Source organism: Lissotriton vulgaris, unplaced genomic scaffold (assembly GCF_964263255.1).
Source record: "Lissotriton vulgaris unplaced genomic scaffold, aLisVul1.2 SCAFFOLD_3231, whole genome shotgun sequence".
Lineage (NCBI taxonomy): Eukaryota > Metazoa > Chordata > Amphibia > Caudata > Salamandridae > Lissotriton > Lissotriton vulgaris.
In genome coordinates this window covers 181,936-199,768 of record NW_028246287.1, presented here as the reverse complement: position 1 = coordinate 199,768, position 17,833 = coordinate 181,936, and the positions used below count along the sequence as shown (strand labels likewise).

At 51.3% G+C, this 17,833-nt stretch overlaps 1 protein-coding gene across 1 annotated transcript in view; it reads right to left on the bottom strand.

Annotated features, from left to right (window-relative positions):
• LOC147666001 (extracellular calcium-sensing receptor-like) overlaps positions 1–17,833 on the bottom strand; it is an 89,628-nt gene that overhangs the window by 12,515 nt on the left and 59,280 nt on the right. Inside the window, exon 5 of the mRNA XM_086949336.1 lies at positions 12,076–12,303. Within this exon, the coding sequence (XP_086805462.1) occupies positions 12,076–12,303 (228 nt within the window). The remainder of the gene's footprint in view (positions 1–12,075; positions 12,304–17,833) is intronic.

The following is a 17,833-nucleotide window of genomic DNA, read 5'->3' as shown; positions in this document are numbered from 1 at the left end:
TGATGAGCCACAGGGCTGTATGGGCCAGGAGGCAGGGTGGGCCTGGGAGCTGGTGATAGGTCATCTAGAGCCAAATCGGGTGTGGCAGGTGTCAATGGTGTGTGTCTGCGTTTCTTATGGAGGTGTGAGTGCACCCTGGACAGGACTGGACTGCCAAGTGGCGGGGACTCCAAAGAATCACCACCCAGCATAGGTGGAGCAACTGCTGCCGGGGACCTGGTTTCTGGGGACGTGCTGGAGCCTGCTTGTCGTTTGCTCTGTGCCTGCCGCCTGGACTCGGAATGATGTGTAATGGGGGATGCTACAACAGGGGACACCCACCTCTGCTTCTGACTGGCCTGGATGGGAGTGGAGGTATGGGGGGACTCCGCCGCGGAGACATTAGTTTTGCGTCCAGTAGTAAACATCAGCCTCAGTGCAGCCAGGGGTGGAGTATGCCTGTCCTTGATTGCGCCAATGTCCATGCCAGATGACTTGTCCGTAGGAGGTGCCTTATCCTTAGGTGGAGTGTTGTCTCTGGATGTAGCCTGTGCCCTGCTCGCCGCCCTGTTCCTGCCAGCAGACTTGTCGTCTGTGGTGCACCTGTCTCCAGTAGACACCTGCTCTCTGTGTGTGTCCATGCCCTTGGGAGTGTCCCTTACCTCTGCTGTGGGCCTGCTCTTGGGAGTCTCCCTGCTCTTAGTAGGTGCCTTAGTCTTCTCACTGTCCTTGGGATTGTCCCTTACCTCTGCTGTGGGCCTGCTCTTGGGAGTCTCCCTGCTCTTAGTAGGTGCCTTAGTCTTCTCACTGGCCTTGGGAGTGTCCCTTACCTCTGCTGTGGGCCTGCTCTTGGGAGTCTCCCTGCTCTTAGTAGGTGCCTTAGTCTTCTCACTGTCCTTGGGAGTGTCCCTTACCTCTGCTGTGGGCCTGCTCTTGGGAGTCTCCCTGCTCTTAGTAGGTGCCTTAGTCTTCTCACTGTCCTTGGGATTGTTCCTATCGACCGCTGTGGGCCTGCTCTTGGGAGTCTCCCTGCTCTTAGTAGGTGCCTTAGTCTTCTCACTGGCCTTGTCCAAGGAACAGTCCATGGACATGTGAGTATCCCATGCCTTGGGAGTACCTTTTGTGTTGAATGCCCGTGTAGCTCCTGAAGGCATGTCCTCCAACAACACTTGTGGATCCTGTGTGTGTACTCCAGTGCATCTGACGTCGTGTACGTGAACAGATGTAGGTGATCTAGGGGATGTGGTCTGTGCCCTGCGTGCCCTGACGTGCTGTCTGACGCTGCTTCGAGTGCAATAACCTTTATTTGAGTCTTGCTCACAATAATCACTACCCCCTGAGACATCCAGCGGTGTAGATGGGGAAACAGAAGTATGACCCTGTGCATTCGACTGAACTATTGCAGACGACACACTGCTTGCCAATGACTGCACTGTCCTGTGTAGACCTGAAAGATCGCCATGCATCCCTTCCATGAATGCCACCACCTGCCCCAACTTCCTATCATGGTCCTGGAATGCATTCGTCATATTGGTCTGCCCCACACACAGCTGTCGCAGCAGATCAACTGCCTCAGCACACAGTGCATTTTGGCTCACCGTGGCAGGGGCAGCGGTGCCTGCACCGAACGCCACTCTGCTCCCCCTACTCCTCCGGCCACGAACAGTACATGGTGCAGTTGGTGGAAGTGTGGGCCCTGTGTGCTGTCTTCCGACAGAAGGTGATGAGTGCCCACTCCCAGTCTGTGACAACAGTGCAGGCTCACCAAGAGAGTCCGACGAGGAGGACGATGGTGTCTCCACATGCGAGTCCTCAGGGACGGTCCTGTCCCCCTCTCCGGCGCTGGCCTCCTCCGTGTCAGTCTGCGTGTGTGCGATGTCTGAGCCGGACTGTCTGGGCACCAATACATGCATAGCACTCACAAGTTTCCTACACAGACAGTATGCTCACCGCTAGTTTGCTGTTGATCGGCACTCAGACGTTCGGCCAGTTCAGGATGCGTCACTGCAATTATACGGTGCATGAGAGGGGTCATGGAGCGTCGGGCCAGACGGGGCGTCCTTGGAATCAGGCCCAGTGTTACTTCAGCTACATTCTTGCTCAGCCTGGAAATGTCGTCCCAGCGTTTGTGGCAGTGTGTATGTCGTCTGTTGCACACCCCCAATGCCCGAACTTCCCGTGCTATGCCCCTCCACAGGTCCTTGCGAAGGTGCAGCTTGACCTACCATGATGAAAGAGAAAAGGGTTTTAGTCAGTGGACAGGTGGCCTGTGACACACATAGGGGCAAGACGTAACTGTCAGCAGCCATGCACAATCGGGAACATATGTGTAGCCCACACTACACAGCTAAGATAGAAATTGGCAAGATCATTTAGCCCCCTCATGCACACCAACATGTCCCACACTGCACTTACCACCCGTCCTGGTGCGCCGTAGAGGCGTCCATAGTTGCGGAGTACACCGTCCACGAGCACATCAAGCTCCGCGGCGGTGAAGGGTCGAGACCGGATCTCATTGCCTCTCGACATGGCAAGATCACGGAGTATGGCACTAGAGCAGCAGTCGGTGGTCAGCTCAGCAGCAGCAGTAGGTCGAGGTGATGGTCACAGGCAGCAGTCGGTGGTCAGCTCAGCAGCAGCAGTAGGTCGAGGTGATGGTCACAGGCAGCAGTCGGTGGTCAGCTCAGCAGCAGCAGTAGGTCGAGGTGATGGTCACAGGCAGCAGTCGGTGGTCAGCTCAGCAGCAGCAGTAGGTCGAGGTGATGGTCACAGGCAGCACTGGTCCCCAGGGTAGGTAGCGTCGTTTTGGCCAACACACATATATAGGGCCCTCTGCACGTGTCAGTGGCATACGTCGCCAGCAATTGGTCAGCCCTGGAAGCGTGATCGTGAAATGGGCCAATGACTGGCCCATAGTTGCGGTGCACACCTTACGCTACTTGCGATTGGCCATATGCGGCCAGCGTCCCTCTCCCCATTGGCTGCATGTGCATGGACCGTCACGGGCAGACATCGGCGACCGCACGTGCAAGCCTCAGGCACGGATGCTTCCGTTGCAACAATGTACTATCACTGGCGCCTCCATGGCGGTGCACGTACTCAGCGGGGGAGGTGCAGGCCCATACACCCTGTAGATGTAGTCAATGGACATGCCATTTCATGACCCCCCTTACAGTCACCTTGCATCATCCACCGTACACCGGCCGGAGCGGCCGGGCCTAGGACGACCGCCGTGCCCGGCCATGAACACAAGCGCCATGGCCGGGCACGGCGGTTGTTCATGGCCGGGCACGGCGGTTCAACATGGCCGGGCACGGCGGTTGTTCATGGCCGGGCACGGCGGTTGTTCATGGCCGGGCACGGCGGTTCAACATGGCCGGGCACGGCGGTTGTTCATGGCCGGGCACGGCGGTTGTTCATGGCCGGGCACGGCGGTTGTTCATGGCCGGGCACGGCGGTTGTTCATGGCCGGGCACGGCGGTTCAACATGGCCGGGCACGGCGGTTGTTCATGGCCGGGCACGGCGGTTGTTCATGGCCGGGCACGGCGGTTGTTCATGGCCGGGCACGGCGGTTGTTCATGGCCGGGCACGGCGGTTGTTCATGGCCGGGCACGGCGGTTGTTCATGGCCGGGCACGGCGGTTGTTCATGGCCGGGCACGGCGGTTGTTCATGGCCGGGCACGGCGGTTGTTCATGGCCGGGCACGGCGGTTGTTCATGGCCGGGCACGGCGGTTGTTCATGGCCGGGCACGGCGGTTGTTCATGGCCGGGCACGGCGGTTCAACATGGCCGGGCACGGCGGTTGTTCATGGCCGGGCACGGCGGTTGTTCATGGCCGGGCACGGCGGTTGTTCATGGCCGGGCACGGCGGTTGTTCATGGCCGGGCACGGCGGTTGTTCATGGCCGGGCACGGCGGTTGTTCATGGCCGGGCACGGCGGTTGTTCATGGCCGGGCACGGCGGTTGTTCATGGCCGGGCACGGCGGTTGTTCATGGCCGGGCACGGCGGTTCAACATGGCCGGGCACGGCGGTCGTCCTAGGCCCGGCCGCTCCGGCCGGTGTACGGTGGATGATGCAAGGTGACTGTAAGGGGGGTCATGAAATGGCATGTCCATTGACTACATCTACAGGGTGTATGGGCCTGCACCTCCCCCGCTGAGTACGTGCACCGCCATGGAGGCGCCAGTAATAGTACATTGTTGCAACGGAAGCATCCGTGCCTGAGGCTTGCACGTGCGGTCGCCGATGTCTGCCCGTGACGGTCCATGCACATGCAGCCAATGGGGAGAGGGACGCTGGCCGCATATGGCCTTTGGGAAGTAGCGGAAGTTGAGCACCGCCATGGCGGCGCCAATTATGTGATCTTGTCAGACGCTGCACCGTGATGTGTTGTGTGCAGTTGTGTCATGAGGGATGTGAGCGTGATTGGGAAAGGTCATATGTCATACAATATAGCATGTGTGTCCATACAATGGCAATCGGTCGGCACATTATGGGCAAAAGATGTGCATTTCTACTTGTTGACGTCGGGTGTGACCCTACAGACGTTGTTACATCTTCACAACTACACAGTACATCATGGCTGTGTGGCCAATGAATGCATCTGTTGTCAGTTTCTTGTTGTGTCGAGGTGACTACAGTGGTGGTGGTACACATGCATTCCGTGTATGTGTTTTGTACGTTGTGTCACCATGCATGTCATTTCCGTATGCACATCATTATTGGTGGTGGCATTTGTGCTTGATGACATGGCGTGTGTACACTTATCGTTTGTGTGCATGCAGTAGCATGAGTGTCTGTGATGTGTCTACGAAACATTAGGGTGATGCCAGAAGTTTTGTCAGTAAGGTACACATGTGATGGAGTTCTACACGTATGCGTCGTTTGCAAGTTGACCAAAGTTACATCTCTGTCCCACACAGGAGGGCTCCAAATGTGCTTCGGCCATACACAGTGCTGGAGGATATGGTAGACGAGGACATCATTCGGAAATTCAGGCTGGATCGACGTCGGTTGATGGACCTTGTGGCACTATTGTCTCCTCATCTGCAGCCACGTAGAACGTATCCTGGGTCGATTACACCCACTGCAAAGGTCATGGCGGTACTACATTTCTTCGCTACTGGCACTTTTCAGTTCACTGTTGCAGTTTCCGGGGGGATGTCGCAGGCCATGTTTAGCACGGTTCTTCGGGATGTGTTGAGAGCTATGATGCTCTACAAGGATGAGTACATCCATTTTCCACGACCGGAAGAGTTGCCAGCTGTCAAAGCTGCTTTCTATGCACTGGGCCACATGCCTCACGTTGTGGGCTCAATTGATGGCACACACATCGCTCTGATTCCACCACGGGCACGCGAACAAGTGTTCAGGAATCGCAAACACTTTCATTCGCTGAACGTGCAGGTGGTGTGCCTGGCGAACAACATCATCTCCCATGTGTGTGCCAGATTTCCAGGATCCGCACATGACGCCCACATCATGCGGAGCAGCAATGTCCCACGACTCATGGCAAATCTGCGACCCGGTCAAGCGTGGCTTGTTGGTGAGTGTGCAGTGGGTACTCTTGTGATCTCTGTGTTGCATGGGGTACCCACCATATGTATTTCTGATGTTTGTCTCTGTCATCCCCCTACATAGGCGACTCGGCTTACCCAAACCGGCCCTGGCTCCTCAGTCCCCTACGCAATCCGAGGACGGCGGGTGACATGCGGTACAATGAGGCACATGGCAGGACACGGAGAGTCATCGAACGTACCTTTGGACTGCTAAAGTCCAGGTTTCGGTGCCTCGATAAGACCGGAGGGGCCCTGCCTTACACACCAGGAAAAGTATGCAAGATCGTGATAGCCTGCTGCATGCTCCACAACATTGCAGTACGCAATGGCATTGAACTGCTGTTGGACCCTGAAGACGAAGGAGTGCCTCGGCCTCCCATCCCACCCATGTCCACTGATGAGGATAGTGGTGAGGAGGAAGGTGTGGACCAGAGGCGCCAGCTCATAGATCGCTACTTCCCTTGAATGTGAGTATCTACCTGTAGTGGCGGTTGACAATGCCTCATGTATGTTTGCTGGTGTTGTGTGGGTATGGGGTTAATCAGCTGGGTGTTGTTTGTGATGGTTGCACATGTGTGTCTTCATGTCTTTGGACATGGAAGTGTCCATGATGTGTGTGCTCTCATCCCATGCTTGTGTGATGGTTGTCGTTTGTGTAATGTAGCTGTGCATTGTGTTGTGATGTGTGTGAATCTCTTTACTGACGTGTGTTTGCTGTCTCTGGTTTTCTCTAGGTCACTCCCGCAGCGCCATGATCATGTACGACTATGATCCCTGTACCTGTTTACGTCTGTATCAGATGGCAATCATGTGAATAAACATGGAGGCAAAACATCATTGTGTGAATTAATGCTCTTTATTTACAGGTTGTGCTTCTGTGCTGGTGAATATTTACAAGTCAGTGGGGTGGAGGGAGTTGGAGTTGAAGGTATTGGCTGATGAAATGTCCGTGCTGACGCCACATTGGGGGGTGTCAGGGTAGACCAGCAGACCAGTGGGAATGATTGTCTGTGGGACAGGCTACTTAGCTGGGTGAATGTCTGGCACAGGCAGTGACATTGTCATGGTCGTCCCCTCTTGGAACGTGTGCCTGGCGCTCCAACACTGCTCTCAGCCTCTTTCTTACTCGGACGGCCCCTCCGTCTCTGACCTGGAACAGATTCAGCTGGGAGGGCAGGTTGTTGATGGGCCACATCCGTCGCCAGGGGCTCAGGTGGTGGTGGCGGCGGTGGAGGCGGAGGCGGAGGTGGCGGCGGAGGCGGAGGTGGCGGGGGAGGCGGAGGTGGCGGGGGAGGCGGAGGTGGCGGTGGCGCTACCACACTTGGTGGAGGGGGGGGGGGGTTGTTCCGGTCAACCCATTCACTCCACATCGTTGCCTGCTGCCCCATGATCAGCAACATCTGGCCAAGGATGCCAGCGATTTGGCGCTGGGTGTTGGTGTTGTCCACTGAGTCCTGGTGTGCACGATCAGCGTTTGCCTGGGACCGGTCGTATGACGCCTGGCACCTGGCAAGAGCTTGTAGGGACTGTGCCACTGGCTGGGGTAGGTGTTCCTCCTCTGCACGGCGGTGTGTGGCTCGCCTGATTGGATGTTGTCCCGTTGCCTGTGTTTGTGGCCCACTCACCCTGCTTGTGTGTGGGGCCGTTGGACCAGCGTTGCGCGGTGGGTTCTGCTGGGTGGCAGCGGCAGGAGTCGTGGTGCTGGTGGTACTGGTGGTACTGGTGGTACTGGTGGTACTGGTGGTGGTGGGGACTGTGCAGATCACAGAGACAGGTGCCGCTGGAGTCACACATGCGACGTTGGTCTGTCCAGGGAGTCCCTGTGAGCCAGATGGCCCTGGCTGCGTGCTTGGTCCCGCTCCATCCTCCGCCCCGGAGCTGACTGTGTCCTCGTCACCAGAGAGTCCTGTAGATGTGAGAGGCGAGGCTGGCGGCCGGGTACTGGTTTCCGCAGGCAGTTGAGGATCACCTGAGGGAGAAGATCGAGCTGGTCAGTAATTTGGACATTACATGGGTATATGGATTTGTAGCCATTTCGGTTTCCTGTCGAACACACCCCACCCTCCACCACCACCACCACCCTCCCCGTGAACATGGGGGCCTGTTGGGAATTGTAGTTTGGGCCTCTCACACACCCCACCCTCCACCACCACCACCACCACCTCCACCCTCCCCGTGAACATGGGGGCCTGTTGGGAGTTGTAGTTTGGGCCTCTCACACACCCCACCCTCCACCACCTCCACCCTCCCCGTGAACATGGGGGCCTGTTGGGAGTTGTAGTTTGGGCCTCTCACACACCCCACCCTCCACCACCACCACCACCACCTCCACCCTCCCCGTGAACATGGGGGCCTGTTGGGAGTTGTAGTTTGGGCCTCTCACACACCCCACCCTCCACCACCTCCACCCTCCCCGTGAACATGGGGGCCTGTTGGGAGTTGTAGTTTGGGCCTCTCACACACCCCACCCTCCACCACCTCCACCCTCCCCGTGAACATGGGGGCCTGTTGGGAATTGTAGTTTGGGCCTCTCACACACCCCACCCTCCACCACCACCACCACCACCTCCACCCTCCCCGTGAACATGGGGGCCTGTTGGGAGTTGTAGTTTGGGCCTCTCACACACCCCACCCTCCACCACCTCCACCCTCCCCGTGAACATGGGGGCCTGTTGGGAGTTGTAGTTTGGGCCTCTCACACACCCCACCCTCCACCACCTCCACCCTCCCCGTGAACATGGGGGCCTGTTGGGAGTTGTAGTTTGGGCCTCTCACACACCCCACCCTCCACCACCTCCACCCTCCCCGTGAACATGGGGGCCTGTTGGGAATTGTAGTTTGGGCCTCTCACACACCCCACCCTCCACCACCACCACCACCACCTCCACCCTCCCCGTGAACATGGGGGCCTGTTGGGAGTTGTAGTTTGGGCCTCTCACACACCCCACCCTCCACCACCTCCACCCTCCCCGTGAACATGGGGGCCTGTTGGGAGTTGTAGTTTGGGCCTCTCACACACCCCACCCTCCACCACCTCCACCCTCCCCGTGAACATGGGGGCCTGTTGGGAGTTGTAGTTTGGGCCTCTCACACACCCCACCCTCCACCACCACCACCACCACCTCCACCCTCCCCGTGAACATGGGGGCCTGTTGGGAGCCATGGACATGTTAGTGAGTTGGTGTCGAACGTGCATGGTTTGGGGCGTAGGGGATGTTTCTTCTCAGTTGTGTGAGCCTGACCATGTCGTGCTGATCGTGGTGTTGGTTTGTACTCACCAGTCTCTTCTCCTTCGTCAAGTCCGTCTAGGCTCTCTCGGTGCAGTGTCCCCAGCACCTTCTCCTCCCAATCTGTGTAGGGTAATGGCTCCGGGGGTGTGCCACCGCCAGTATGATTGGCTCTAGTGACGTTTTTCGCTCGGATGCCCTTGACCCTGGTCTTCAGGTCATGCCACCGCCTCTGAATGTCATGCTTCGTCCTCGGCACAGTCCCCGACGCATTCACCCGAGTGACGATCCTGTCCCACATGTGGTTCTTTTGCGCCACGCTCGTCTGCTGGACTTGGGCCCCGAAGATGTGGGGCTCGACACGGATTATTTCGTCAACCATTACCCTCAACTCTGTCTCTGAGAATTTGGGATTTTTTTTGGGTGCCATGGTGTGTGGTGCTCAGTGTGTGAGTTGTGTGAGTTGGGAGGTGCAGGTGTGTGGTGTGTGATGTGTCGGATTTGTGTGGTGGGTGTTTGTGTGGTGGGTGTGGTAGGGTGGTGGGTGGGTGTCTTCTATGTGATTTTATGTGAGTTGGCAGTTTCTCGATTAGCCCTCTTGCTGGCAGCAATGCTGTGGTGCAAAGGATTGTGGTTGTGTGTGGGTGTCATTTTGTAGTCGTGTCTCAATGGTTGTTGCGAGTCAGGTGGTAGGTGGGCGTGTTGACGTGTGTGCATTATTGGATGATTGGGACTTGTCATGGTGGCTTGTGATTGGTGTTGGGGGGGGGGGGCTTGTCAATGTTCGTATGTTTGCTTAGGACTTGCGGTGCAGTTTCTGACTTTTGTTCGGCGCTAGGGATGTTGTGCGTGTTGCCCTTCCGCGGTGATGCTGTGGTTCTCGTGGCATTCTTTCCGCCGCGGACGTGGATGGCTGTGCGTTCCGTGGTACGGCCGGATTTATCCTAATTGCGGCCACGGAGTATTCTCAGGTATGGCGGTACATGTTTTATTTTCCGCGGTCATTTCCGTCCGCGGCAGTGGTTGTTCAGTGAACTCCGTCCGCCGCGGACGGACTTGGTTGTGTTCCGACCGCCGCGGACGGTGTTGGTTGTGAACCGTCCGCCGCGGTCGGAGTTTCGTCACATGAATATCCTAATCCCAAACGCGGTTTCTCCGCGGCGCAGCCGGGAGTAAAATTTCCCCCACCATGGCGGACAGTACCCATTTCCGTCCGCCATCCTGATCGGCCCCACAGTTTGGTAGTACAGAAGCTCTAAAGGACGGAACCCAACTCCTTTCTGTGGCATCTCCCTGTAGGAAGAAAGAAGGTATAGTAAGAGGGCATCCTACCTCTGTCTTTGAGGGTCTTGTTGAACCTCTCAACAAACCCATTGATCTGGGGGATGATAGGGTGTGGAGAACTTGTAGGTTACTCCACTCTCATCCCACATTGACCTCATGTAGTCCGAAGTTTGTACCACTTTCAGATACTACTTCTTTGGGGAACACCACTCAGATAACAATCCCCATCACTGCCCTTGCCACAGCAAGAACAGTCAAAGTCCTCAGAGGTATGGCCTTTGGGTATCTAGTGGTATGGTCCATAACTACAGGGTAAACCTGGTGTCCAGGGCAGTCTTGAGGACCCGGGACCCAACAATGTTGATACCCATCATTTGAAAGGGGGTACCAATGACAGGTAAGGGAACCAGGGTAGCTTTTAACTTTCTCCCTGACTGCCCACTGGCCTGGCAGGTACGGAATCACCTGCAGATTGCTTCTGAAGTCACCTTAATCTTGGGCCAGTAGAAGTGGGTTACAAGCCCAGCACAGGACTTATCATGCCACCGGTTTCATGCTAAGGGTATGTCATAAGCAAAACCCCGTAAGAAGGCTCCTTAGTAGTGAGGCATATCCAACAAACAAGGTCCCAGGAACCTTAGGCTCACTATACAGGAGATCGTTCTCCCAATAAATCAGGTAATCTCCAGACATGCCACCAATTTCCTGGGCTTTGGCCTGCAGCATGAAATCCTCAAAGGTAGTACATCCCTTCTGAGTCAGGTAAGTCCCTCAGGGCATCAATGTCCTCCTCCTATAAGTTCTGAGACCCTTGGGAGTTTCAGGGACAGGTTTCCCACACATTCTGCCCTTTTTCCACTTTTTGAGCTACCTGCACCATTTTCCTAGGCTCCAGGCCTCTTTGACTACCCTCTTAGGTGGCCATGGGCCTTGTGGTCGGCACACCCACTCAGACAACCCTAACATCTTCAGGTGGGATTGGAGCTCTACCTCATTCAGACGGTGTGCTCCAAGTCATTTCCAAGCAGACAATCTATAGATATGGCATGACTGACAGCTATAATAAAGGAACCACAACCCCCCCCCACCCCACTCAAAGGGAACCAGATCCACAGGGTAATGACCCTCAAGGTTGTCTTCTGCCACGACCTGGTGTAATGTTTAGGGGATTACATGCTTTGCGAACACCAGAACACTATTGACAGTAGTCATGCTGGCTCCTGTGTCCATCAGAGCCTCCCCACTTTGCCCATTAATGGAGGCCCACTGCCTGTACTTAAAAGTTTTAAAAGGCATGTGGGCTTTGGGCACCATCTCCTTGTTACCCAGGGGCACTTAGTTAATCTCTACCCCACGTGCTTATTGGGACAACCTAATCCACAAGCGCTATACTAGCCCAACCCAGGTGTCTGCCCACAAGTAGGGGGCTGCACCCAATTGGAGCATTTAGCATTTCCCTTCATGTGCCCATACATGAGGCACAGATAACATTTGTGGTCAAATTTCCCTGAATTCTCTTTTGGAAACCCACACTCCCAAACATCAAGTTGTACCATGGTGCAAGGGTGCCTGTACTGGGATAAGGCTGCAAAATATGCGCCAGCCCGGCTGTGAGGACATAAATGCACTGTATCTTGTAAATTTAATGCATTTCTGTCCTTATGAATTGGAGTAGGGCAGCACAGCAAGAAGTCTTGTGGCGTTGCCATGCAATTCTTGTGAATATTTCCACCTGTGCACACTTTATCAGACTGGATGTAATTGATTTGGATTTTAAGTGATGCTAATGCATAATATTCTCCACAAAACAAATACATGAAATATAGTGTGGAACAGAGACTGCAGAGACTAACCTACCTCAAACCAATGCAAATCAGGCAACACAATACACTATATAATTTGTATCTATCTAGATAAGCAGTTCCATTTAAATCAATTTAAAGTATGACAGCGCCCTTCTGATTCAAGTCATGCTACTCAAAATGCCATTTTTAATTGTCGCAGATCATTTTAACACAATTGTACCTGAGTGTTTCCAGCAACCCACTGGATTGCACTGGCATTAATGGTGAGGGATTCTCCTGAATGGAAAGATGACTCATAGCTCCCCACCTTCACATGAGTGATGATGCCAATAGAGCTTTCTTGCCAGTTTACAATATCATAATGAGCTTGAGGATTGCCACCATTGTCAAAATTCAATTTACTAGCAGCTTTAGACTGGAAATTAACATTCTTTACGTAGTGGAGAATCTGTTGCAGAAAAACAATAGAAACATACATAACAGAAGATACACATATGTATAGAATAAATATGTGCAGATATTAAGGAGAATAAGCACATTCTTTTTACAGTTTCAATGTACTGAATTATAAAATAGATGCTTTTACACAACAGTTCATACTCATGATGAGGCATTGAATGGCACTTGTGGATAGGTGGTACAATACACTGCCCCCTCTGGGACACCGTCTCTCTCAAGATCAACTTAATGATGACTGTTGAATGGATCAACCATTATACAAGTACCAATTTTACCGTCTGAGGACTTACCTGTGCCCAGACCTCAATCCAAGAAAGAACATTTGGGTCCCAGCTCCAGCACCTTGAGGCTCCTACTTTGCTCCTCTTCTAGTTGCTCTCTCTCTCTCTCTCGCTCTCTCTCAATCTCTCTCTCTCTCTCTCTCTTGCTCACTTCTCCTTGGGTTATTCCTGCTTCATCACGTTTGCCATCTCTCCTATCTCTCTTCTCTGTATTTTGTGCCTTCTCTCTACTTAACCTCTTCCGCGCTACCGCGTTTTCCCGCTGTGCGCTGGATTTTTAAAAATCCCGCGTTATGTGACAAAGCCAGCTCGTCATGCGCTGTGCAATTGTAGAGAATGCACAGCAAATTAATAAAAAGGTACAAGTGGCTGGGTTTGCTCATAACAGTATGTAGAATTGCAGTGGCTTCATATCCAATGATGAATTTCAGTTTTTGAAAAAAGAACATCCTGTTATTCCAACTTTTTACCTATTACCTAAGGTTCATAAGGATGTCTCAATACCGCCTGGGAGGCCGATTATTTCAGCCATTGACAGCTCAACGGAAAATATCTCTAGATATATCGACTATTTCCTGCAGGAATGGGTAATAAAACTGAATTCATACGTGAAAGACACTACCGATTTTATTTGCCAATTGAAGGGGATTGTTTGGAATGAAGATTTTTTACTAATGACTTTGGATGTCAATTCATTGTATACTTCGATTAGACATGCTGATGGTGTAAAGGCAGTGGAATACTACCTGGATAAGCGTCCTATGAACTATATACATCATAATAGAATGATTGTTGGAATGTTGAGATTATGTCTAGAACAGAACTTTTTTATATTCAATGGCCAAGTATATCAACAGATGAGAGGGGTGGCCATGGGGGCCTGCTTTTCCCCCAGCTTTGCGTGTTTACACATGGGGCTGTGGGAGGAGCAGGTCCTCATGGGCCACCACAAGGCCACAATGACCAACAATGTGGTGTTGTATTTAAGGTACATAGATGACCTTTTTATGATTTGGAGGGGATCCTAGGAGGAGGCTACCAATTTCATAGAGAAACTGAACGTTAATACTTATAATTTACGATTTACATCAGAGATCCATAGAGAGAGACTAAACTTTCTGGACGTCGAAGTATACATTAAGGATAACAAGTTGGAAACAAAACTGCACAGGAAGGCAACCGCGGGGAGCACATTGCTACATGCAACTAGTCAGCACCCGCGACACCTCATCCGCCGCATCCCCTATGGGGAGATGCTGAGGCTGAGGCGTATTTGCAGTACTGATTTTGACTGTGAGAGGGCCCAGAGAGAGAGCAAGATGCGTTTCTTGGAGAGAGGGTATAGCGAGAGCATAATAAATATGGCGATTGAACGTACTTAAAAAAGTCCCAAGAGAACAAGCTCTGATACCCAAAACTAAAATCACAGAAACCAATTACGAGACCATACAATCAAGGGCCATTGCAACTTACAGTATGCAACATGCGGAGATTAGGAAAATCTTCAGTAAAAACTGGAACTTAGTGGGAGGGGATCCGGTCATAGGTACATTTGTGGGAAATAAACCAGAACTTACATTCTGTAGATCACCTACAATGGCTAACGCTTTAGTAAGCAATAGTCTGGACACACCAATCTCAGAAACCTGGATGGCTCTGAGTAAGGGGTTTAAGAAGTGTCTATTTTGCAAAGCGTGCCGTCACAGAGTGAACAAAACCCACTATTCCATCCCTTTTCATGACAAATCAATTGCAATTAATAAAAGAGTCACATGCAAAACCGAATATGTGATCTATGTGCTGCAGTGTCCGTGTGGGCTCCGATATGTGGGCAGCACACGTTTGCCCAACCACAAACGGATACTGCAGCACCTAAGAGCCATATCGGGAAAAGACCGAACATATCCCGTAGCACGGCATTTCGAATCAACTCACAATAGTGACCCTGAGGGTCTTCAATATTATCTGGTTGACACAATCTTACCCCTGAAAAGGGGTGGCAACAGGGAGGCCAAGCTATGTTTGCTGGAAACAAGGTACATCCTGGAATTTAACAGTAGGAATCTGGGAGGCCTCAATGCCAGTGAGGATATGTACACTTGCCTGTGATGAGTTCAAGTTTAAGTTTTTTAGAAAACCAATTTATATACCAATTTGCCGGGATGAATTTTAGGAACCTGGGATCAGGCATTGCAATATTTGAATGATTTGAGAAATATGATTCATACTGGATACAGATTCGTTATCTTCCACATTATAATAAAGATAATGTTTTTTAAATTGCACTTGCACTTTAGTTAAGCACATTAATTTATCTCAGCACCCCTATATGGGCATTTTTATCTCTCAATACAGCAGACTTTTTTGTAACATTTTATTACACACATGGGTTATATGAACAGAATTGCAAAGATGTGCACGTTATTGTTGGGGTATGAAGATTGTGAGGTAGGATGTTGCAATGTCATAATCATCCACTCTCTCAAATACTCCAATATGGAATAATCATAAAACCAATGTAAATATATGGATGTATAAAAAATATGGATTTATCCTTGTATATAAACATGTAAAGTTGGTTTTATATCGTAAAAATATTTTTAACATTTTCTATTTATGCATATATATATTTTTTCTTAAACATTTGGGAGAAATATGTTTACATTGTTAATCGGGCACTATGCCCTATATTAAATGTTTACTGCCAAAATACACGTGCAGTATTTTTTCTCTGTTCATGGCTTAATTGTAAACAGCCGTTACAATGCACTGACTTTGACTATAAATGCCCTTGTTTGTGTTTATGGCACATCATGTGATCAAGCCTCCTTGGAGGCGAAACGCGTCATGGCGGATTGCTGGCACGATTTTGCACAAATAAAACACTAAGGATCTAGCACGAAATGATGGTTTCTCTCTAGGTTATTCTGTCTCTGCGGGAGTAGGAGATATGGTGAATGGCGTTTTCTGTATATATATATATATATATATATATATATATATATTTTTTTTTTTCAACACTGATGAAGCCGTAAGGCAAAACGCGTCTGTTGGAGGGGCAGGGGGCCTGCAATAAACACTTTTGAAATCGGAGACCAGAGTGCTTTCCATGTTTTTCAGCTCGGAATGGATGCTAGGTAGTTATAGTTAGAACCTAATTTCCGTAGGAAAAGCATTTTTTGATTTGCTGATAACTTTGGCGTCATTTCACGAATCTTTGCGAAATTCTCCAAACAAAAGTCTATCCAGCTCAGCTCCTATCCTGAATGTTTGGGAGTGATTCGTCACACGGGGGCTGAGAAAAAAGGGGGTCCCAAAATATCTTTTCCCCATGTTAATTTCCATAGGAAATTTGCAGACAGGCTACAGCCCGAACTGCAGAACGAATTACCCAAAATTTGGCAAAAAGGTAGTACTTGGTTTAGAAAGCGACCATTTTTTTAAATGGTGAAAATCTGGTAAGTAGTTGCTGAGAAATTAAAAAAATAAGAGTAAAAAAATCAATTTCCCATAGGAAACCTTACACAAAGCTACAGCCGAAACTGCTGAAAGAAATTACCCTAAATTTAGAAAAAAGGTACTGCTTGGTTCAGAAAGTGACCTTTTTTTTTAATGGTGTAAATCCGTTCCGTAGTTACTAAGAAATTAAAAGAATAAAAGTTTTGATATCTGTGGTCGCCGTGGAGTTGCGACCCCTCCCGACCATGAGCTTTATTCTAATTGGCTGTCAACACTCCCATCCAGGAAGTGCTGGCATCCATCGTGTGACTCAGTAGAACCGAATCACAAGAAAATACTATTATAAAGATGAAAAAAAGAAAAGGGGGCAGGGTAGAAATACCCTGACCCCCTAGGCCTGCTCAGGGGGACCCAAAAGGACCCCCAGAGCCAGAATTTTTTTTTTTTTAAATATTTCAGTAAAAAAAAATGTGTACTGGGGTTGCAAATCTGGCCAAAAGGTCCTGCGCTACATTTAAATGAGGCCCCCGAATGGGCCAGGACCCGGAGGCATTGCTAACAAATACATGCGGCAGCCAGCGTGGGCCCCTGCAGCCCCAGGGACCACTACCCCCAGGGCTTACTTTAAGTAATGTGTGGGAGGGCACTCAGCCCTTCCACGGCCCTGGGGACTGCCACTCCTGGATTTCCTTTTTATTAATGTGTGGGGGGCCTCCAAGGCCCCCCAAGCCCCGGGGACCCCCACCCCAAGGCTTTTCTTAATTATTCATGGGGGCACATGGCCTCCCCACTGCCCCGGGGTCCGCCACCTCTGGGACTTTTTTAAAAATAAATAAATCTCTGTGGGGGCTCGAGCCCTCCCACATGCCCGCAAACCATCACCTCCCTGGGCTTTAATTACATAGGGAGGGGGCCACGCGGCCCCCCCTCTTGGAGCCCTCCATGGCCCTGGGGACTGGCACCCTCCAGGGCCGGCTCCTGCAGTGTCCCGGGGTGCCCAACCCTGGGACACTGCTGTTTCCTATGACAGAGCGAAGCAAACTTGCTTTGGATTGTTGAACAATGGTTATCCATAGGGGGTAGCTCCCTTATCACTCTGAATCAAGACCTAGTGCACAGTGGGGTGTTTGAGGACATTGACTACAGCAATTCTGAAAGCACACAATTACCAGTTATACCTCCAGTTGAACCACCACTACCCCCGTGAAACCATTCCTGTCTCTCCGTCATCTGGTCCATTTGTCAAAAGGAAGAAAAAGCTGAAACACATAGAGCCCTTAGTGGGTGCAAAGACTAGGTCTAAGAACAAGCTGCAGAAACCATCACAAGGGATTAATAGCACTCATTCTGTACCAGCTATTGTGCAAGAACTTCAACCTGCTACGGCAGTCACCCTAGCCCCGCCTTCACAAGACACTGACTCTTTATTAAACTGGTTCAAAGAAATATTAACTAAAAACCTTTCACCAATTTTGTACAGACTTGGTAAGCTTGAGGCTAATGTGGGAAATGTAATGAAATCCATCACATGTCTTCTGGAAGGGGCAGGAAACGATAGAGCATTACACTTGGTCTGCTCCACCACGTGGGAACACATGCTCTTGCAGTTCCTCACAGTAGGATGGGAAACTAAAATAACAAAAGCCCACAATTAGCTCCTGTAGGGGTTGCTGGGATTTTTTGGGGGAAAGATCAATCTAAAAATGGAGCACTGAAGCAAACTAATCAAACAGGTGGAAGCGAGCCTGCTGGCGGTAGATCTAGGTATAAAACCCAGAG